The 23,803-nt window shown below is 39.3% G+C and overlaps 1 protein-coding gene across 2 annotated transcripts; it reads left to right on the top strand.

Annotated features, from left to right (window-relative positions):
• Positions 1-746: 746 nt before the first annotated feature.
• LOC117289296 (N-acetylgalactosaminyltransferase 7-like) lies at positions 747-23,327 on the top strand. 2 transcript variants are annotated; one of them, XM_033770362.1, is made up of 10 exons: positions 747-1,876; positions 11,304-11,605; positions 12,373-12,539; positions 14,366-14,579; positions 17,063-17,236; positions 18,291-18,408; positions 19,039-19,158; positions 19,376-19,594; positions 20,609-20,836; positions 21,468-23,327. In XM_033770362.1, the coding sequence occupies exons 1-10, from the start codon at positions 1,652-1,654 to the stop codon at positions 21,603-21,605; spliced, it is 1,905 nt and encodes a 634-aa protein (XP_033626253.1). In that variant the 5' UTR covers positions 747-1,651; the 3' UTR covers positions 21,606-23,327. The 2 variants fall into 2 exon arrangements, with proteins under 2 accessions (XP_033626253.1, XP_033626262.1); XM_033770371.1 differs by lacking the exon at positions 17,063-17,236.
• Positions 23,328-23,803: the final 476 nt, after the last annotated feature.

Below are 23,803 nucleotides of genomic sequence, written 5' to 3'. Positions count from 1 at the left end.
ACTGCCAGGGGTGGATGGGCTCTTCATAACATACAGTGTTACTATACTTACCAAGGCTACAGGAAAGTTCACATGTAACCGAGTGAAAAGATCAAACAGTTTGGGACTATTCAAAGAAAGTGAATTCTATGTAGAAAGAATCTAGGAATGGGGTTAACTTTTTCAATGTATCTCTTCCAAGAAGAGAGTGGTGGCCTACTGTGTGATAAAATAGCCCACGAGCAGCTCCGCAGTGGTAGTGTCGTACACCATCTCGCTTCCTGAACACCCGGGTCCTGATCTCAGTGTAATGCAGCTGGATCCCATCCACATTACCAATTTACCATTTCAAAAGTGGAATGTTAAGGTTTTTCAATTAAAATACCTCCATGCGTTTGTGCTGCCACACTTGGATTTGATGCTAAACAGATAATTTGTGAGGTTAAGAGATTAAAGTAAGGAATCTGTGTGAAGTTTCAGTTTATTTGATTAGGTTGTTAGCGGAGCTAGGACGTTATTGGTTATACTCGCAAATTGCCCCTAAACACCTACTCTCGGTAGGGATGTTCTCGAGGCCCGAATGCTGTACCGTAACAAAATAAAGAGTATTAAATTGACACCCTCCGCTGCGGACTGCGGGCTGCTCACTGCGCACTACCGAGAAAGCCCGCCGTACAGTCCCACGCTGCACCCCGAGGTTGACAGGCGCTGTGACCCCAGCGGGTCACCCGGCTCTGATACTGTAAATAGCTTCCCCATCCATATCCACTCGAAGGCAAATAAACACCACGTGCTATCACACATTCACATTCATGACATAAAACTGAGAGGACTGGGTCATTGGGATCGTATACAAACCAGATTGTGAACTATGTTATGATTACGACGAGCGTGAAGTTCATTTCATGTTAAACCAATATCGGCAGTTGATATCGAACTCCTCGCTCGCCGTTGACATACCATACCGTGAGATTAACGGAAAAGTCTGCCAAAGCAATCGCCTGTACGCGGTCTGGAATTTACTAGTTGGTGATGCCAGGATGCGAGTGCAAGAGTGCCTGACGTATACCGATTTGCTCCGGGTCATGGATAATAAATAGATAGATATTCACTCAGCAGCTTTAGTTCGGAATTATTTATCGAGTCAGCTGTAAAAACAAGCAAATGCGTAACCGACAATGGACAACACCGTCTTTTGGCTGTTAGTTTAAAGTGCATCATTGCACCACTCCAATGGGATGATATTTTGATTGAGCATTTGGATTAGAGGAGCCTTTCTTCGCTAAGTGTTTTGAATCTTCAGTTTGTCGCCGAGGGAAGGATCCGGAAATGATCTCCTAGTCTGTTTGAAAAATCGATGTCTAAACTCCGTGGATCACTTTGGATTGTATTCGCAAAGGAACGCGGAGAGCAGAATTGGTTGTGTTTTATATTTTCCCTGGGGCAGCAGCCAAGAGGGAGCAGGCAGTAGGCAGCAGGCACACCGCCCCTAGTCTGTAAGAGGCGACACTCGGGGCAGGTAACGGCTTAACAGTCCGGCCGACTTTGGATGTTTCGGAGGTGAAAACTATATATGAGACGACCATTGAGGAAAGTGCCTTTTATTTGTTGTACTTACGGTATACCACGTACCACGAATTAGTGAAAAGGTGGCATCTCGGAGTTGATCAAGATGCCACTGAGTCGACGGGACAGACGACCGTTGCATGTCGTGATTGCCACCCTCCTGTTGCTGTCACTTGCCCCATTACTGGTAATGATCATTAACAGGGACCCATCCCTGGCCCCCTTCTCTGATCCCGGAGCGATCCAGGGTGGGCGACTCTTGCAAATGATGCACCCTCGTGACAGACAGTTACCATGGAAACAGAGTCATGTTGACACCGCACTCATTCAGGTATATTATTTTATTGACAAGTAGGAAAACTAATGTGAGCATAGTTTTATGTTCTCATATTAATAAGTTCCACATCTCCTTGTTCTTTAAACTCTATATGTTCCCTTAAAACCGTTCCCCGAGCATTGTCATGGAGACAATCAGAGCATACTGGTCGAAACGTTGAGTCGTTTAACCACCAGTTATTTTCAGAACAAACACTACTCAAAAGAGATATTCACATGATTTACCGTAAACCCCTCCTTACACAGTAAACCAAAACAGATTTCATCACCCAAATGAATTATCTTTCCCCATCATTATAACAAAATTGTCATTGAATAAGTACTATTATTCAAACTCTTATCGTGGAATTCTCTCATAGGCCTATGTATATACTAGTGTTAATATACTCCAGTTAAAATAGCACTGATAACGGTCCTGTCACAATATGATTCACTCACATGAAAACACAAACAAGACTGGAGAAAAGGCCGGTGCAGTTTATGTAAAACATGAAAAAGTGTGTTTCGATTGATGTGTTGGTTTATTATTGTAACGCCAAGCGGAAACGAACCTCGGGATGTCGGGTTATAAGTCTCTGGAAAATATTAATAAATGTGTGAAAGGTCGTCCAGTCCACCCGGGAAGGTCTGTCACAATGCAAACTGATCAAAGCTTTTCCATTTTTTATCGGGAAATTGTGTGTAAAAGCACCATTCATTTTGACAGAAGAAACACTCTAAATAATTTGTGGTCAGAATCAACACGGATCCCGGCAGTTGTCCCAGACCTGACCCCCCCCCCCCCCCCCTCGATCCGGAAACTGGTTCCCTCTTGAGCCTCCGCAAGCAACATAAACCCATTACTGAACGGCATGTGTGTGAACCTATTATTATTATGATTATTATTATTATTATTATTATTATTTTTTTTTTTTTTTTTTTGGGGGGGGGGGGGGAGTTGAGACAGTGACAGGTTGTATACAATATCTCGAACATTACCTTGACAGGAAGTTAACATTAATGATTGCCATACGGCACTATACACTATTTTTGATTATCCGGTGCTTGGCACTGACTTGGTTTTATCATACTATGGCCCACACTTGAGATATCTGTGACCAGCATGAGCTAAATTAACATTGAAAAACTTACCAATTTCAGTTTAAAGGTCATTGGTTGAACATCGTCTTAGATTATATATCCCAGAAGACATAGGAGTGCACGTTTTGGGGTTTGGGGTTACAAAGTTAAGATTACCCACTTATTGACGGCAGGCCTTGCGTATTTATTTTCATAACCGACATTTACAATAAGCTGAACTTCAATAAACTCTTTCCTCGTTATTAAATTAGCTGGCATTTTCGGAAACGCTTAACTGCTGTAACATCCGAGTGACGTCGATATGATGTATAATACTTTGGGTTGTATGCCAGTAAACTAAGTGGTGATTTGTAGGCTGTATAAGAAGTTACTTAAAGGCAGTGGACACTGTTGGTAATTACTCAAAATAATTATTAGCATAAAAACTTACTAGGTAACGAATAACTGATGGGGGAGGTTGGTAGTATAAAACATTGTGAGAAACGGCTCCCTCTGAAGTAACGTAGTTTTCGAGAAAGAAGTATTTTTTTTGATTTCGAGACTTCAGTCTAAGAATTTTAGGTCTCGAAATCAACCATCTGAAAGCACACAAATTCATGTGACAATGGTGTTTTTTCTTTCATTATTATCTCGCATATGTTGAGATACACCAAGTGAGAAGACTGGTCTTTGACAACTACCAATAGTGTCCACTGACTATTTCTTGCACAGCTTGGTTTGATGATATATCTTGAAAATGAAGAGGATCTCGTACCAACCCTCGTTGACTTGATTCAACCTTTGGTTCTTCTTTGGGTATTTTTAGTACAGACAATGAAAACTATTTTCTCTCTATACTTTCGAACTGCAACTTAAATTAAAAGAAACCTTTATTGAGTTTAGCTCAATCAAGTTTCGAGGGGGTTTCTGTGACAAGGAAAGATGTATGTGCAGAGATCACGTGACATTAGTGGCGTTGCATACATTCCATGACCTCTCTGGCAGCTGGCAGGCGAAATACTGCACTGGTCATTTGAGGAATTTGAGACTTTGTGTCACAACTTCAACATAACTTCAAGAGTTAAGAAACAACAGCTGATCAGCTGCCCCATACTTCATATGAAAAATTGATAACAAATCAGACTAAAGCAATCTCTATACAAAATATGACTCTTTTTTTTTTTAACTATGTGATGTCAAAGTTTACATTGCCTGAAAACAAGCAATATTGTTTGTTGAAACTGGGACTGTCAATTCATAATGATCTTGAGGGCATGGCCTCAGCTATCACCGATAGCTGTTTCACCAGATTGCACTGTCACGATGATGGAGATTATGTTTATAACATTGACAGAGAAATGGAAATCACATGTGAACATCATAAACAAACATGCAGGCGTACTGACAAGACTGCATGGTGTGTGATGCCATTCAGTGACATAGGTCTAAACACTACTTTTCTAGCTTGATAATTACTGTGACGGCCTAGCCTACACACTAAGAATGGACCTACTTAATATTTTACTGGATATTAGTGTTAATAAAAAGTGATATCGAAATTTTTGGATCAAATTTCTGGCCGTTAGTTATAAACATCAAATTGAGTTTACATTTTAGCATGTAATTTGGAAGAATGGTTTTTATTGTTTTATTATTTATTTGTCAATTACAAATAATTTATACGAATACCCTGCTATAGGATGTTAGCATCCAACCCACGCGAGAGGCCTTGTCAAACACTAATGAGCGTATCTTGCATAACCTCATTCGTGTACATTCGTGTAGGCCTGTTAATAATGTCGAGTAAGTGGGTTTTATGGCTGATTCGCATCCATCATCATGTAAAAAAAAGTGCAGGGACAAACGATAAAATATATACACTCTAACAGAAATGAAGAATGGCCAAATTGCATTTTTTAATAGACAACCAAAACAAACCGCATAGTCAATGTCGGCATTCCACAATTGTATGTGGCTACTTAGGTCAGTGCTACTGATGGCGCTGTATATTATATTATCAAAAAACATAATTGCCAAAATAGGCCGACCGCAAACATTAAGGTTAATAGATAACTCAGTTTGTAGAGCGCCGGCGCGTCAATCCGGAGGTCGCAGGTTCACTCGCTTATCAGAATATTTTTCTTGTTCAACTTAAAATTACTTACAAATTTTACCCATCCAGTCAGTTGCTCTTTTGTTTTTTGTTACATGGTTTTAAAGGGAATGTACATGTTTGGTAATTACTCAAAACAAATACTAACTCACAAACTGATTTGGTAACGAGCATTGGAGAGCTGTTGATAGTATACAACATTGTGGGAAACGACTCCCTATGAAGTAACATAGTTTTTGAGAAAGAGGAAATTTCTCACTAAATTAATAATAAAAGACTTCTTATAGCTAGAAGTCTTTTATTCCTATCTGAAAGCACATACATTCGTCCAACAAGGGTGTTTTTTCTTTCATCATTTTCTTGCAACTTCGATGACCGATTGAGCCCAAATTTGTACAGGCTTGTTATTTTATGCTTATGATGGGATACACCAAGTGAGAACACTGGTCTTTGACAATTACCAAACGTGTACAGTGCCTTTAAGTTGTAATACAAAATAATATGATAAATGTCCATGGTGTCTCCCTTTTAGGCACGATGCACCCCTATGGGCTCTCGAATCATTCACGAAGGGGGAGGGGACTGGGGATGATCCTGTGCGGATCTCTCTTTAGCGTGTCTCACCGTCTATTTGACGAAGGTCTTGAACTGCAAAATATGATCCTTTCAGCTCATGCGATTTATGATTGGGATCACAACCTAAGCATTTGCTAAGAATTTGTCCGGTATAATGTTTACTATAAATCTTGCTTTTGGCGTCACTGGCGTAGGCCCAGGATCCCGTAGGATGTGAATTCGGAGCCCCAAACACGCGATCACATACACCCGACCTGGATTCAGAGAAGGTTCATTTAAAATAAACCTGATTGATAATGTTTTGTTTGTATGTTTGTGTGTTAGTAATTATCTGAACACTGCAAAGAGCCTAATTCAATCCATGATACATTTTAAATATCGAGACCTACGTTCTTCTCGAATGTCCTCAATTTGTGACAAAAAATTTGACTATGATATGGGATTTGTGTGTCTGTAATTATTTGTACACTGCAAAGAGCAATACAATCAAAGATATATACATTTGTAATTTCGAAACCTACTCACTTCTCGAATACGTCATCATTTTGTGACAAGGATTTTGACTACCATAGGAATACAAATTAAACACAAAGGAGAGGGTATCGTCTATATACCCGTCTTCCGTGGAAATGAGAATTTAATTGACGATGTTGAAGAACTCTCAATTCTCAAAATACGCTCCAGGCCTAAACTATATATACGCAGGCATCAGATTATATTCTCCCAACTCTATTTTGATTGCCGATTTGTATGCCCCTGGAAAAATCAGTAAGATTAAAATTGTGATTCAATAGCCTTACATGTATAGGTCTGCCCTTGTACCCAATACATTGGTCATAAATATACTTTTTGTTCTCGAAAGACCACCGTGCCTGACTGCGGTTAGTACCCATGGTAAGAGTGTGCGTCTGTTCAAGCCAACCAAACATAAGGAAACCAAAGTCTGCATCCTTCAACGTCATGATGTAGTAATTGTATGTTATAGAAAGGAGAACATTAAGTGAGAAATCATGATTGCTGTGACATGTTTACACTTTACCATTGGTACTAAGGGGAAGTAAGTAATTGTCCTCACAAGTTCATAATACCCTTGATCTACAAAAGCATCAATTGACATACTTTTGGTAAAAGTTATGTTGTGCCGGATCTAGATATAGGTCTAAATGTTTAAAGACACTGGACACTATTGGTAATTGTCAAAGACCAGTCTTCTCACTTGGTGGATCTCAACATATGCATAAAATAACAAACCTGTGAAAATTTGAGCTCAATTGGTCGTCGAAGTTGCGAGATAATAAAGAAAGAAAAAACACCCTTGTTACACAAGTCGTGTGCTTTCAGATGTTGATTTCGAAACCTCAAATTCTAAATCTCAGCTCTCGAAATCAAATTCGTGGAATATTAGTTCTTTCTCGAAAACTACGTTACTTCAGAGGGAGCCGTTTCTCACAATGTTTTATACTATCAACAGCTCTCCGTTACTTGTAACCAAGAAGTTTGTTATGCTAAAAATTATTTAGAGTAATTACCAATAGTGTCCACTGCCTTTAATATTAGACGTCTGCAGATGGCGGCTTCATATGCCTCTCTAGCTCCTGCAAGAACGATTTAATTAGGTATCATTAGTGCTTCCAGGAACCTTTCAAGTTTTCAGGTTATTAATTTGAGATGACAGATTGTTGTAAGAGTGATCGTAGTCACATCATAGATACATAGCTGGATATAAAGTTTGAATAGTCACTCGAAGAAAGTTGTGTACATGAATTACCGTGATGTGACAATAATGAGCATCTGTTGCCAAGAAATACCACCATGTTCTTAGCTCATCTCTCCGCCTGTTTAGTCTCCCTCTTTTCATTGTTCGGTTTCTTGGAGTCCAGTTGGTTGTTTGGCATGCCCACCTGTTGTCCTCCTTGACAGGTGACCTGTCCACCTCCACTTCTTCGATTTAATGGTCTTAATATAAATATTATACACTATTTATTTCTTTATTTTGTCCTAAAGATCCGTCACCATGTACTTCTTTGTTACACTCTCTGTCACCTTTAATTTTGTCAAAGGTTTGGTGGCAATTCATTTCTCGGCACCGTCTCATATGACTGTGTACTGATAGGGCAGGCTTGATGTACTTATCAAATACCTGCCTTTTCATGGATATTTGGAAGGTTGTTGCCAATCAATCATCAACCGATCCCAATTAGTTAACAAACTTGAGTAATATGCACTTTGTGCAAACTGTGCGTTTTACCGGTGGATCACTTTGCAAGTGCTTGGACAGCTACCGATGTGAACTCAATTAATAACGTGAGAAGAAATCTTGGTGAGGTGATAAACAGGTACCCTTCAAGCTTCAAGGTTCATTTTATTTTCCACAGTATCAATAAATATAGTACATTATCACTCAAGAGCGATCAGTTTAGAGAGTACAATACAGTAAACATATACATCAAGATGAGAATAAATAAGATATCTCACAGTGAGCCATTTTAGGAGCAGAGCTTGTAGGCAATGGGCCCTAAAGACGTACATTTTGCTTCGTTGAGACAAAGAGTAAGGAGGAACCATTATAGATTTACGCGACAGTGAGGAATGGTTCCAGCCTCCATCAAACTGATGAGACTAATAATGTACATTGGCCCCGGTTTGTGCCCTTGTCAACGGCACACCTTCCTATTCTCCATCACGGTCTGGGTGATAATGATGAATGATCCACACTGCCTTCGTTTTGCTAGTTGGTTTTCCTCTACACCACACCTGGAAAGATTTGATAAATGACCTTGACACAGCTCTTGGGAAAACAACACTGTTTGTGAACTCTTAAAGTGCCATAGGAAGTCAAAACTAGCCTATAAACATTATAACTTATAGCTGTATAGTGCACTTGCCTTCAAAATGTATTTAAGACAAAGTGGGCTAACGACGCCGTCTAGTTCAAGATGTCAGGAAGGGCATGGCTTTGGGCAACATAGTCCTATAATTAAAGTAGAGCATAACATAACATTCAAAACATAAACCATATTTTGAAAGAGAAAGAAATGGGTGTGAGTATAATTAACGCTGAGCATGAGGAAATGGGTGGGGCCATGACAATAATAATGGACTCGCAAGAACCATGCCACTCCACTATTGCCCTTCTCTTGTTTTGAACTGTGCAGGAAAATGCATCCGCGTATTTTTGTGAAGTTTTAGAGGAAACAGTCTCCAAGTGTCTGTGGGGCCCTGGCCTATTCGTTCTCAATGGAACACGCAGCAAACAGAGTCTTAAGATCTAGGTTATGTTTTGTCCTTAAAAGTTGAATCGAAAATGACATTGAGGCGGAGAACATGTACTCAGTGCCCGGTACACACTGTTCAGGGTAATTTACCAATGATGATGTATGGTCAAAATCAGTCCCATCTAATATGGCGGTGGTTGAACTTGACGGTGTATTAAAGCCATTGGACCCTTTCGGTACAGAAACAAAAAAAAAAGTTCACAGATTTACAAATAACTTACAGGGTTTACAGAAGGTAGTGGTGAAATACTTCTCTTGAAATATTATTCCATTAAATGCTTTACATTTTGAGAAAACAGTAAAACAATATCAATTCTCGTTAACGAGAATTACGGATTTACTTTAAACACATGTCATGACACGGCGAAACGCGCGATAACAAGGGTGGGTTTTCCCGTTATTTTCTCCCGACTCCGATGACCGATTAAGCCCAAATTTTCACAGGTTTGTTATTTGATATAGAAGTTGTGATACACGAAGTGTGGGCCTTGTCCAATGGCTTTAAGCCAGGCTTCATAAGTGGATAACTGCTGTACTTACTCTGGGTAATCTGTCCTCCCCATAATCTGTTTTATCTCTTGTGGTTTTGTGTCTCCTCACCTGTACATAAAAGTAGATAAATATGAATAAATATAGTGGCATATCAGGGCCCAATTTCATAGCTTTGCTTAACGGTAAGCACATTTTTTTGCTTACTCTAGCAGAAAAATTTGTTTAAGCGTAAACGTAATTTCACCAGCGGTTGCTTACTTTTAAAAGGCAGTGGACACTATTGGTAATTACTCAAAATAATTATTAGCATTAAACCTTTCTTGGTGACGAGTAATGGGGAGAGGTTGATGGGATAAAACATTGTGAGAAACGGCTCCCTCTGAAGTGCCATAGTTTTTGAGAAAGAACTTTTTCCCACGAATTTGATTTTGAGACCTCAGATTTAGAACTTGAGGTCTCGAAATCAACCATCTAAACGCACACAACTTCGTGTGACAAGGGTGTTTTTTCTTTCACTATTATCTCGCAAGTTCGATGACCGATCGCGCTCAAATTTTCACAGGTTAGATATTTTATGCATATGTTGAGATACACCAACTGTGAAGGCTAGTATATGACAATTACCAATAGTGTCCACTGCCTTTAAACAGTTACAATATTTCTATTCCTTGACTGGAAGTGACCTGTTCAGTAAGAATAGTTAAAAGACCATGTGTAGGTCTAAGTGAAATTAGAATTTGTCTAAAAATTTCCAGGTCAAAATATTGATCCGGATCCCGTATTGATCCGGATCCCGTATTGATCCGGATCCCGGGTCGCCTGATTCATATCTGGGTCAGGCTGACCCAGACACTGGTTAGAATCTTGAACTGGTTCGAGATTTCGTAAGTCTGTTCATTATAGGGTTAGGTTTTGTCGTTGAATCGCTCATGGTAATGAAGCATAGACAGTGGGATGCATTAACAAGTATAACAAAACATCATTTATTTGTCAAAAGCTCCCTTTGCATTATGTATTTCGTAATGCATCGGGTCAAACAGAAAGACAAGGGAAGCATGTATCATCTCTTAACTCAATTAGATCGAAATGAAAATGGCGTCACTTCTCAGCACAGCAGCGATGCCCTTTCATCTAAAACTGGTTCAGAATGACTCCAAGGATTATTAATACACGGGAAGCAATTCAACTTGCACCAGTCAATATTGATAATGACATTATTCCATAGTTCCTCGTTGACAACTCGGTGTCACCTTGTGAATCTTGATGAGTATTTCTAGTGTGTGTGTGTCTGTTCAGTTCCCGATGGGCTTGATATAGCAATGTCTACTTAATTGCCCGTGACTAGCCAGTAGGCGTCCTCTCTGGGAAGCAGCGTAGTGTCATTTACAATTTGTCACTGGCTTGCACTTGAACCACTATTGGCGAATTCAGAACACCTGCGTCCACAAACAAAGTATCTATTTTTTTAAGTAAGCAATGGCTACAATTTGAAAGGGGAAAGTGCTGAAATATTAAGCGCAATTTAGCATTTTAGAAATTGTAACAATGGGAAGCACGGTTTCTCATAGTTTCTAAGATGTTTTTGTTTTTGAAGCTGATATAATTATTTAAATTTCTTAACTTGTTCAAAATTCTTATGCAACAGAAGAGAGATGGTTATTTGATGTCTTTTGTGGAAAAAACAAATATATACCAATGTACCAAAATGCTACCTAAATTTTCAGAGAAAGCACAGGACTCTAATGCATACCACACTGTCTTTCATTGTTGCCCAATCAAATCGCTTAAGGCCATTGGCACCAGTGCAAATTATTTAACACTAATATAGACTTTCAAGAAATCGTCAACAAAGAATAACAACGAATTCACTATTGATTTAAAACTGTCTTAATTTTGATTTGTTTCAGCGCGATGAGTCACCCCAACAGCCCCAACCTTCAAATGAGATCCAGAGCCTCGATGACCAACCAAAGCTTCCAAGCACCAAGTCAAATAACCCAGCACCAGTACTAAAAGACACACCGGGAGACTTCGAGCCAAAGCAACGCGCACCCGAGAGGCGTGGAGTAGGCGAGAATGGAGTCCCCGTCACCCTTATGACGTCAGAGAGAGCCCTCTACGAGCAGAGCTACAAGGATTATGGATTCAACATGGTGGTTAGTGATCGTATCTCACTTGACAGAGCTGTGCCGGATATACGGGATCCACAGTAAGTCCATCTTTTTGGAGTCCATCTTTTGAAGGTTGACGAGGAGGAAAAAAACTAAAGGGGTTACCGCGTATAAGGGCTATACGAAATGGAAAACTCTTAACTTGCCCAGATAAAACAAGTTGGGAAAAGCTTTGTGGTTTTAGTTAAACTTTGATTGATAGGAATATGGAATTCCCCTCCACTTGCTATTCGGATATGACTTTGACTTGACTCAAGTCCCATTCCCGTGAGAGTCCTTTTATTTTGAGTTCCAATGGCTATATTGTGTTTGCTAGTTGGCGGTACTTGAAACATTCTATATTTGACTGTGTATGTTGACTTGAGCAAGTTGGAATGACAACAAACAAAGGTGACATACTACAGGAACTTGAATTACCATCCTGTCGGATACTATACTCAATAAAGCTATCGGATAGGAAGGAATTATCACTTTTTGAGAACTTCAAATTTAATAAGGACATTTTATTTTGCCTTTTTTGGGATGAGTCAGTGTTGTGAGTGAAAGTGAATGATGGTTGGATATAGGATCAAAGTTGATTGAAGCAAGTTGTGTTTATTTCCTTATTTGGAAGTTATTTTTTTCTTCAAGTCTCAGTTTTCAGCATAACCACAAAACTATCCGTTTTCAACGTTTAACCCCGCAATTGCACTGCAGTCGGCTACCTCCAAGTTTTATGTAAAAGTTGCTTCTTGTGACAAGGCCCTAACACTTTACTATTTTGTGAACATTGATCTTGACCCTAATGTTTCATCCTCCTTCCCAGATGCAGATACTGGCATTACCCTGAGAAGCTTCCAAACACCAGTGTGGTGGTGGTGTTTCACAACGAGGGTTGGTCGACCCTGATACGAACCCTCCGTAGCGTCATTAACATGACTCCTTCACACCTACTGCACGAGATCGTCATGGTGGATGATTACAGCGATAAAGGTGACCTGACTAATCTGAGCCTAATTAAACGAGAGCTGTGTAGCATATTAATAAGCACAAACATATTATTTTCAATGTTGGTCGATTACAAAAATCAGGGCCAAATTTTATAGAGCTGCTTACGCACAAAAATAAGCTAAGCACAACAATATTGCTCACCAGAGTAATGTTACCAACCATAATACCATGTCACATGAAACTTTCTGACTGGTATCCTGCTTATTTTCTCCAGAAGACGATCAGAGCATACTGATCGAAACGTCGAGTTGAAACCAACGGTTCTTTTCAGAACCACCCCTACTCATTAGAGATAGTCATTACATGGTGTTACCGCAAACCTTTCTATATCGTATTTCCACCATGCAAAGTTTCAAATCCTACTGCTTATTTCTGTTAAGTAGAAGTTGGTTATTATACAAAGTTGGCTGCTCTGTGAAATTGGCTCTGTGAAGTCCCTTAACACAAGGCCGTGTCCGACTTGGCGGCTGTGGCTTGATCATCGGGTTGAAGCAGAGAATATTAGCAACACCCTTTATAGCAACAGCCACAGCCGTAGCCGGAGTCGCCAGTCTGAACACGGCCTTCGTTGAATTTTAACAGCTTCATGAAAGGGCCCTGTATTGCGCATTATAAGGTCAATGGGATAGTATCGAGTCTGGGGACAGACTTATATGGCTCACATAGAATCTGATATTATTCACTGACGTCATTCAGTGGCTCCTCTGTGAAGATATTCCCAAACTGTAGACAAGGGATTCTAAATTAAGTATTCATTATCCGGTACAGTTTAAACAAGTCTATGTTAATAATTATGGCTTCATACCCGCCACTCAGTGACTCACAAGTCGCTTTAACATTCAGTAAAAAGTATTTTCCTTAAAGTTATTGTAGAGCTACGTTTGTTTAAGTATGAGAGCTATTCCTATACGTAGCACCAATATGCTGTTAAATCGTATATTGAAGTTAAAGAGACAATTTTGAGGGGAAACAACGTTGAATGTTTTTTGGTACAATTGCACCTAAATTTCACTTTAATGTGATACCGAATGTTATACTCTTAAAATCTACGAAATTGGAAATTGAGCTTGGGAGCAGCTGCCGTGTAACAATCACCTGTGTTGACATTTTATGATCAATGATTCAGCAATTAGCTTTTTAGTATTCGGTAAACATCAAAAAGATCACGTATATATTAGGGTGTCGCTTGCACCAAGCTACTTCGGCATGGGAAAAAACATCCCTGAACTTTGGTTGGGAAACTCAATTTGGGAAGTGTCAAAATCGCGGCTGTGCACTGTGATATGATTTATATTGGTTGGGAGTGTTTATCCGTGGAGCCTGGATTGGAGCTGTTTTCCTGCAGGGTTGACTAAGAAACTGGGTGATCTGTGATGAAGGGACCTTATCGTGACAAACCACAGTCTTAAAGCTAAGCTTCATATAAACCATTTTTAATGTGCCACTAAAAGATACTTTTGTGCGGCAGCAGAGGGCGTTCTATACTGTTTGAATACGGCCATAATAGACACTTTTCGCAATTACTTATTCCGCAAGCGCAAATTGTTCAATGAGGTTTATGCTGGTCTAGCAAGGAATCAAATTTGATCGCTTGCTAGACCAGCATGCACCTCGTGTCACGCCTAAAACGTACGTACCGAGTATTTGCGATAAGGTATATGTGCTCAAAACTATTACTTCTTAATAGAAACTGTCTTACTTTCCCTCTTTTATGTTCCACTAAAAGCTGTTTTTGTTGCAGCAGCAGAGGGCGTTCTAAATTATTTCAAGACGGTCATATTTAAAATAAACCTGTCTCTTACTTTCAGAGCATCTTAAAAGGCAGTTGGATGACTACATTGTGCGGCCTGAGTTCGAAGGCAAAGTTAGACTGTTCCGGAACAGCCAACGTGATGGTCTGATAAGGTCCCGAATATCAGGTGCCAGACGGTGCAAAGGGGAGGTGGTCACGTTCCTGGACGCACATTGTGAATGTAATGTCAACTGGTTGCCGCCTCTACTGGCTGAAATAGCCGTTAGTAGGTAACATAAGTCATAGATGAAAAAAATTGTGTCATACTATTCCTAAATACACACCATTCCGTCTGCCGTTTTGTAAAAACCATTCCTAGGCCATTTAAAGGCAGTGGACACTATTGGTAATTACTCAAAATAATTATTGGCATAAACCTTTCTTGGTGACGAGTAATGGGGAGAGGTTGATAGTATAAAACATTGTGAGAAATGCCTCCCTCTGAAGTGCCATAGTTTTTGAGAGAGAAGTAATTTTCCACGAATTTGATTTCGAATTTGATTTCGAGACCTCAGACTTGAGGTCTCGAAATCAACCATCTAAACCAACTGTGAAGGCTAGTCTTTGACAATTACCAATAGTGTCCACCGCCTTAAAATGTATATATTTTGCATTCGTGTAGGGAACATAACAGGGTTCACAGGCCATGACACAATCGGCATTAAGCTATTGCTTGACAGCAGGTGACGGACCTCAGAATGCAAAGAACACGACTGCTTTAAAAAACAAACATTCTCCTCGACATTGTACAAACATTGTACATTTTTACGAAGGTTGAATCCTGGCAATTCCTACTTCCATTAATTATTATGTTATAATATCCCTCTTTGAAATTAAAAAAGAAGAAGAGTATCTTTCGTGGAAAACACTCGCGAAAATAGTGAGGTACTTTGAAGAGGAACATGCATGTGTAGGCCAATATCTTGCGAGTGTTCAAAGAAACTGTGGCCTTTTGGTACACTTCTTTTGGAAGTGACCCCTGGCATCCCAAGTCTTTAAAACTCAATGTTGTATCCAAAGCGATGTAATAATTAAGACTATTCTGCTTGATCTGCGATGAGTGTTTGAGGCGTATAATATAGAAATGTATGTCGGAAATGTGATCATTAATTTTTAACATGATTTTTTCCCCTGCAAGTATAAGTTTACTTTAGTTCTTAAATTCTTTCAGAAACTGTCTATTAACCCTCTAGTCCCTGCACCGCCCGAGTTTGCCGAAATAATGTTGTTTTTCTTTTCAAGATTCTTGCAGTAACTTTACTGAAATCGTAGTTCAAATTTTTTAAAGATAGCCCAGGCTTATTATTTATAATTAAACGCAAAATTTTTGACCCTTTCGGTAATATTTGTACAAGTCCTCATTGGGGAACAATAAAAAAAAACCTACGGTAATATTTATGGCGATTATTCTTGTATAATGATAAAATGGATACAATAGCTTTTCAAGGCTTTTATCTGGCTCAATGCTGATTATTTGCGAAGGCATAAATTTTCGACAATATAACCATGAATGATAAATACAGTTTCCTTTGTGTTTACTGATAAGCGTTTTGTTGGGTAAGTGCTACATTATTTCATCATCATTAGCTTCGTCAAGTCAACTGTGAAGAGACAAATTAATAATGATCTATAAATAACTAGATGGATTCACCAATGCGTAGGCATACTATTAACGACCTAGTTTTATTTTGATGTTTCTTATTTTCTACAAACAAAAGCTATAGCGAGGTTTCCTCCTACCGCATAATACAGTGTATCGCTTTAGGTGGCTGGGCGGTCCAGTGGCTAAATGGTTAAAGTGATCACAACTGTGCTGCCTTTGGTTGCTTTGTTGATTTTCTGTTCCTAAGGTCTAAATTCTCAAAAAGGAAATCCCAAACGTGTTTATTGGCTGTTGAATGTCAAAGTCAAATGAATGTTGTCATTTGAGCTTCAAATGGAAGGAAGGACCATGTTTATAGAAATACTTTTTCCCGTAACGTTCTAAGAGACCCTGTCATCACTTTAGCTTTAACTCTTTCCTTCTATAACTGGTCCGGAAATACTCACAGTATAAGACATTGCTATTAACGATATGTTCCGTTGTGGTATCTGACCAAGTTGAAAGTATACCAATAGGTTAGGTTTTAGCAAAAATGCACGCTGGATCTAAAACCATAAAGCCCTGTAAATGCAGCTCCGTTTGTCTTTACAATTTTTGAAAAAAGGTTGTAAAACCGGAGCCAAATTACAGCATGCCCTTTTTTAGTCGGGTTTTCGTGTTATTGCTTAAAGGCACCGGACAATTTTGGTAATTGTCAAAGACTAGTACTCTCCTGTGTGAATCCCAAACTATGCATAAAATAACACATCTGTGAACATGTTGACTAAATTGCAATTGTGTGACCAATATTGGTGATCGAAGTTGCAAGAGAACAATGAAAAGGAAAAATACTCCTTGTTGCACAAATTCATTTGTGTGCTTTCAGATTTTTAAGACCGGGCTTTTAATATAATTTGAGTGAGAAATCATATCTTTCCCAAAAACTACGTTACTTGTGAGGGAGCCATTACTCACAATGTTTTTTAAATTCGTTCTCCATGTTTATACTCTCAAGAGCTCTCTATTGCTCGTTATCCAATAAGGTTTTATGCTAACAACTATTTTGGTATGACATATAGTGCCCAGTGCCTTTAAATAACTTTAATGTATTGACTTGATTCCTTGTTATAGAAAGGTAGTTGTGTGCCCCACGGTGGATGCTATTGAAGCAGACACCTTCGCCTACGGGCCTCAGATGGACGGATTGTGCCGAGGTGCTTTCGATTGGGATTTCTGGTATAAACGCATACACGTCAACTACAGCAAAGATCGTATAGGAATGAAGTACAGTAGTCAGCCGTACGAGTGAGTTTCAGTAACTTCAGGATAGTTTCTAGAGATAGTTTCATTATTCAAACGAATTTAGGTGTTTCACCAACAGCGATTGCCAACTCGACATCTGCAATACGTTACCAGAGTTGCAAAATCGCCCTTATTCGGCAGAAAGTTCCCTGAAAACAAACAAATCCTTCCGTTAGGTGAGGTTTGTTGTAGCACCATTTAAAAATCTCTTTGAGTACGGTTAGTTCTGAAAAGAACAGGTGGATGACATCATCACTACTCAATAGAGATTTGTCACTCAAAAGACACGTGGTGCTACCGCAAACCTCACCTATATTTCCACCATTCAACATTTCAAATCCCACAATCTTTCCATGTTTTGATGAACAAGTAAAAAAAATTCCCCGTTGGTGGAAACTTTGTCGCTCTGCGAATTTAGGATGATATATCTCCCTGATTGTTGTGCATAACCTCCCTGATTGCAAGGTGCTAATGTTGGCAGCGTTGACTTTACAGCTTAAAAGAAAGTGCACGACCTATTTCCCTCCAGTTTCTGGTCTCTTTTTAGCATTATGTTGATGGAAAGTTGGGAAGCAGCAATTTCCGCTTGAGATTGATTATTATAAAACCTAACTGAGCAGAAAATGTGTTCCTGTCGATTTATTTTAAAGATTTAATTTCCTCAAAGTTCCAGTCTTTTAAAGAACACACCCTTTTTAATTATAACTGGGTTTTGGGTTTAGGAGGCAGGGATCTTAGGTGGAGCAAAAGCTAGTTTAATGACGTGAACCGTTCGGCTCGGGAAGTTGTTTGATTTGGGTGTACGTGTTACCAATTCTCATAAAGTAAAATTTGATAACATTTTGATTTGAAAATCTTGTGGAAAAACTTTTTAATACACTTGCCATATCTTTTCTTGACTTTGGGAAGGGGTAACATTCATTCATTTAAATAGTATTTATCTGATATGATTATCACATTATAGAGAATGCAAAGTAAGAAAGAGAAAATGAGTATCAGAATAAAGAACAACCACATTACATTCTCTACATCATTTCTCACCCTTTTCACCACGCAGCTCACCTGTCATGGCCGGGGGACTGTTCGCAATTGACAGGGCGTACTTCTTCGAGCTCGGAGGGTACGATCCCGGACTTCAGATATGGGGCGGTGAAAACTTTGAAATCTCTTTCAAGGTAATACAATTTCAAATGTTTTATTATTTGGTTTTATTTTGAATAATGTCCACCACACAGGAAGAATAATCCTAGTAGTAGGGTTACACAATATGAGAAACGCTACTACAGTAACGCTTCTCAGATTACACTTTTGGGTCTTCAAAACTTATATCTTTTTACATAGAATAACCATGTTCTTAAGTGAAATGTTCTAAATATGCTTTATATTATCGAAAGCTGCTGTACTCCAAAGCCAAGTAAGTTTCATTGCCATTATAACATTAAATCCATTGAAACAGTATTGTCCAAGGCCCACACTTCGTGTATCACAACTTACATATAAAATAACAAACCTGTGAAAATTTAGACTCAGTTGGTTATCGGAGTCGGGAGAAAATAACGGGAAAACCCACCCTTGTTTCCGCACGTTTCGCCGTGTCATGACATGTGTTTAAAATAAATCCGTAATTCTCGATATCGAGAATTTATATTGTTTTAATGTTTTCTCAAAAAGTAAAGCATTTCATGGAATAATATTTCAAGAGAAATTATCTTCTGTAAACCCTGTAAGTTATTTGTAAATCTGTGAACTTTAAAAAAAGAATTGTTCCGAAAGTGTCCAATGATTACCAAATATTCATCCATCAGATATGGATGTGTGGAGGAAAGCTTAAGTTCGTTCCGTGTTCCAGAGTTGGTCACATCTACAGAAAAGGCGTTCCGTATTCCTACCCGGATCTTGGCACCGGAGTCTCTGTCGTTCAGACGGTAAGCGGAATGATTCGTTTCCATGCACGAGCTGTTACTTTTAAACTTTTGAATTTATGTACAAATTAAAACACAAAGTAAAAAATACCACGTGATAAAATTGCCTGCCAGAAAGATCTTGAAATGTACAAGGTGACTCTTTTTGCAAAGATATTATTGTCTATAGTTTCTTGCATTGACCAATGTTACTTAGGGTATTGATGATTATTTAATCTAGAATTACATGAGAGTTGCCGAAGTGTGGCTGGACGAATACATTGATTTCTTCTATGCCAATCAACCAGAGCTTCGCGGCAAACCTTTCGGCAATATCACAGACCAAGTCCGCTTCAGGCGCCAACACTGCCACAAGTCATTCGATTGGTTCATGAAAGAAGTCGCCTTTGACACATTAGAGAAATTCCCGCCACCTCCAGTCAACAAACTATGGGGAGAGGTAAGATATGTCTTTTCCTCTTTTTTTCAGATCGTGCCTTTCTAATTTTGCTCTTGCATAATAACGGAAGAGGGCGCTTTGCTTGCCTTTCGAGCCAGTGCATGTTTTGTTGCTTACTTCGGCTTGTGTTATTTACCTTTTATTTTGTTGTCTAGTTTTAAACTAACACACACCATCTAACTAACCTGTAAACAATCGAACAGATAATTCATAAAGCATGTTACATTGGGCATGGTAGGCGCGTAAAAGATTCTGGTGAAATCTGAGTCAAATCAACACCGGTGTCGCGTGCAATTATGTCCTCTATGCAATTCTACCCGGAGGACATTATTGCATATGCAATCGTGTCCGCCGGACGGTTTAACATGTGCAGTTGTGTCCGCCCCCGTGCAAAACCGTCCTTGCAGTAAATTAAACGCCCTTGGTCGACGGAAAACGTTCGCCATTTTTTTACAAGCTAAGTGCATGTCATGAATGACATTGGAAATGTTCGGCCGTTGGGTATTCGCTGCAATCATAAAATACGTGAATATTGCTGCATACGTCGGTTCAGTGCATGCACGCTCGCTAACGAGCGCACATACATGTACAGTCATGTACATGTCCACCTGACGGTTTTTGCATAGCCCCGGACACGATTGCATATGCAAAAGTGTCCGGAGCGGACAGTATTGCATGGCGTACACAATTGCATCTGACACCAGCAACCCAGCACTGGTTTTGAAGCTAATGCGGTTCCCAGCTATACATCATTTTGTAGTTGCATGATCTATTGTTAAACTGTACTCGGTTTCCCATTATGCATTGCGGTATATTATTTCAAAGATGGGGCATGTTCATAAGGGTTAACTTCATCAGAGCAAAATATTTCTCTGAAGGATTGGTACTTTCCCGATTGGGAAAAAGCATGTAAATCACGTAGTTTGCCTTGAAAGCATGATAATAACACTGAGCGCATGAATGGCAATGCTAAGAAGAGTCATTTATCTGGTCGACGTTTTATACTCTTTCCAGATACGGGGCCTATACAGCGATATGTGCCTTGACACAATGGGTCGCGATGGCAGTAACGGACTCTTGGGGGCGTCTCATTGTCACGGTTTAGGCGGAAACCAACTGTTTCGTTTGAACGTTGCTGGCGAGTTAGTTGTTCATAAATACTGTATTATACCAATGATGGGTCAGGTGCTAATCAAAGAGTGTGGCACCGTGGGAGATACAACAGTCTGGGAGTTCGATGAGGTAGGTTAATATTATGCAAGAAATTATGCTCTTGTTGTCACAATGTCACAGTGTAATGTCCTTATTAATGTTTAAACAAGTTGTGATTATAATACAGTGTCATATATTCTTATCCTTCATACAATGCAAAGCTTCAAACAACACTTCAGTATTATTTAAGTTTTTTTTTCTTTTTTTTTTTCCAATTGTGTGCCTGGGTTGAGGGAAACAATTAAAGGTTGTATGCTATTCGATTAGTGCTGAAAGGTCTAAGGGCCTTGTCACACGATGCAACTTTTACGGGCAACTCGAAGGCAACCAAATGCTGTTAGTAATATGAGTAATATTATCGTTCAAACAACGTTACGATCCCCAATAGTATGTGACTATTCAAATGTGAATGGGTTATCTTCGTGGAGATGTACATTAATAACTCGTTTGATTTCATTGCTGGAATTTGTCAATGGTCCGACTCGTAAGTCCAGTGCACAATGTTAAGACAACGGAGCGTGGGAAAAGTGGGCTGGAATCTCACCAAGGTTGTGGACTTCTTCCCAAGTTGTGAACCTTTGAAAATCTTTGAAAAAAGTGTTTTACGTTGGTGAATGTCTTTTAAGTTTCTTATCCATATGTTTATATTCTTTGTACACAGGGGACTGGGCAGCTGCGGGTAAAGACTACCTCAGACTGTCTCCAGCTCGATATAGGAAGTTTTCAAGTGACTGTCCAACTTTGCGATATAAACTTGTCATCACAAAAATTCCAAATAGCGCCACCAACGCCCAGATGACACGAAGCTACTTGATGCATACACTTGCTTTGGGAGTGGTTATTATTTCATTCTCCGAAATGCAATAATATTTGTTTATGTTTTGCATTTTAAAAAGCTTCTTTAAGATGCTGAATAAATGTTGTTAAACGCAGAGCGCTTTCATGAGTGATGGAAAATAATTTCCATCACAAATTACTTTAATAGTGTTATTTATTTGTGTTTGTTTCCACTTTATTCTCCAAAAAAGATTATTGATGTTGGTAGTAATGAGGGATTAGAGTTGCTAACCTCCCCCCCCCCGACATTACTGAAGACAATTATTCCTTCCTAAAGGTGCGATGTGTCCTCATTTTTGCCAGCCATGCACTATGCGCAATTTATGGAAAGGTACAACTCTCAGGCACAACTCTTAACCAATGGAAGGTCATGACCTCAGTGAGGGCGCTGTTTTAGTCTGTGATGACGTCCAAGGGAATGTCCCTTTAAGAAACCACGGTTTTTTGTTTCTGCTCCGACTTTTAGATAGGTACCATCAGTGCTTTAAACGGGGTGGTCAGAGCCTAAGTAGTGGAGCCGTGCGTGGTTAATTTGGAAAAGGACCAATTTATGTTCACGACCAAAACAAGCTTGGTATCTACATAGAGCAAGGACCAGAAGGAGCTACAACTAGTCGTACTTCAAATGTACCATGTGGGAGTTGACTAAGTTGTTGTAGGCCCTTAACAGTGGTAAACTTGTTTCCCCTACACTTCTTCATGGATTTTATTTGCTAAAATAAAGATTTATGTTCTCATCGTGTTGTTGGTATACCGAAAAACATACGCGTGGATTTGTCCTCCATATCTGGTCGAGGAATCTCAAGTTCAGATGTGGATGAAGTTTCGTGAAAACAATTAGAAACGCTGTCCACTAATTATGAATAAAGCTTATAGAATTTAAGCTGTTGATTTGATAATAATTAATTTATAAGCAATATTACGTCCTTTGCATTATGAAATAAATAAACAAATACAGTGAGTCAACTCATGTCGCCTGGCGTTGGTGTCGAATCCATGAGGTCTGTGGTGGGTCGTAGCCTTTTGTCAAGTACTTTTCAAGGCTTTGACAGCTTCATAGAGCTGCTATCCCAAGCGACTGGAGGGGGAGACCACGCATTTAATGGCACATCCACTCGACTCGGTGTCTGGTCTTCCATTCCAGTCGCTTGGGATCGCGGCTCTACGAAGCTGTCCAAGCCACGAATGTCTTGACACAAGGCTATGTGGTTCTTAGCACCAAGTTGTTCTCACACTCATGGACCAGGAACATGGGTAGGGACAGTTTGAATGAATATGAAAATAAATAGGTGCAATCGGAAAGTTTGTACACTCCTTTAAGGGAAAGTTTGGAGCCTGTGCCTTTGATGATCATAATGTGACACGGTAGTGTGTTACGGTAGAGTGTCACGGTAGAAATGGACTATGTACATGTATGTCAATATTATCATGTAGGTCCACCCTTTGATTTGACCCCGCCCTTGGTATATTAGATATGGGAACATAATTGGGGAATAGTTACCCCTACTCTTTATATCTATGGAGGTTCTTCGAGATACAACAATAGTGTCCCCTTATATGGTTTTATGTGCGGGAGTGTACCCAGGAATTACAAACTATGAACACTTGAGCAATTTTGTTTGATCAAATATTTGTTTGATCAAATATGTTTTAAATAAAATTGTCTAAAGTAATGAAAATTAAAGAAGAGTTAAGTGTCTGTCACTGTGTTTTACTTACTCAGAATTTTTCTCATAAGGTATTTTATCAAAACAGAACCCACCCAGTTTTGCCCTCCATGAACGACCGAAATACCCCGAAAGCCAAAATTTCATACAGAAACCCCACATGAATTTACTGAATGAAACACTAGAAATAAACAACCACCCAATTCCGTTATTGTTCTTCATCGAGACTTGTGAATCCCAAACTTTAAGAAGAATTGAAAAAATCACTTTGACTCCACTACTAGGTCCATGACAATATCTCTGAATATTAAGCAATAGCCAAACCCCCAATTATTAATTGAGACTCCAAATTTGCGCGACAAAGAGGGCGCTAAAGTAAAAAATAACTACATCTTAGAGCAAGTTCGAGCAAGGGACGATAGTAGGGTGATTTTGCCAGGTACCCAGGATGTATAGTATGCAAAGCTCACAATAGCCACGGCCTTTAAGCATT

The sequence above is a fragment of the Asterias rubens genome, chromosome 1 (genome assembly GCF_902459465.1).
Source record: "Asterias rubens chromosome 1, eAstRub1.3, whole genome shotgun sequence".
Classification (NCBI taxonomy): domain Eukaryota; kingdom Metazoa; phylum Echinodermata; class Asteroidea; order Forcipulatida; family Asteriidae; genus Asterias; species Asterias rubens.
Note: the sequence above shows the minus strand (reverse complement) of the source record. Positions and strands in the feature narration are given on the sequence as shown.

Bases quoted from the DNA above. Each gene is read 5' to 3' on its own strand.
- LOC117289296 (XM_033770362.1), top strand. From the start codon at position 1,652: ATGCCACTGAGTCGACGGGACAGACGACCGTTGCATGTCGTGATTGCC. The intron at 11,606-12,372 runs GTAAGTCCATCT...CCTCCTTCCCAG, and splicing joins CCGGATATACGGGATCCACA to ATGCAGATACTGGCATTACC. The intron at 14,580-17,062 runs GTAACATAAGTC...TCCTTGTTATAG, and splicing joins GCTGAAATAGCCGTTAGTAG to AAAGGTAGTTGTGTGCCCCA.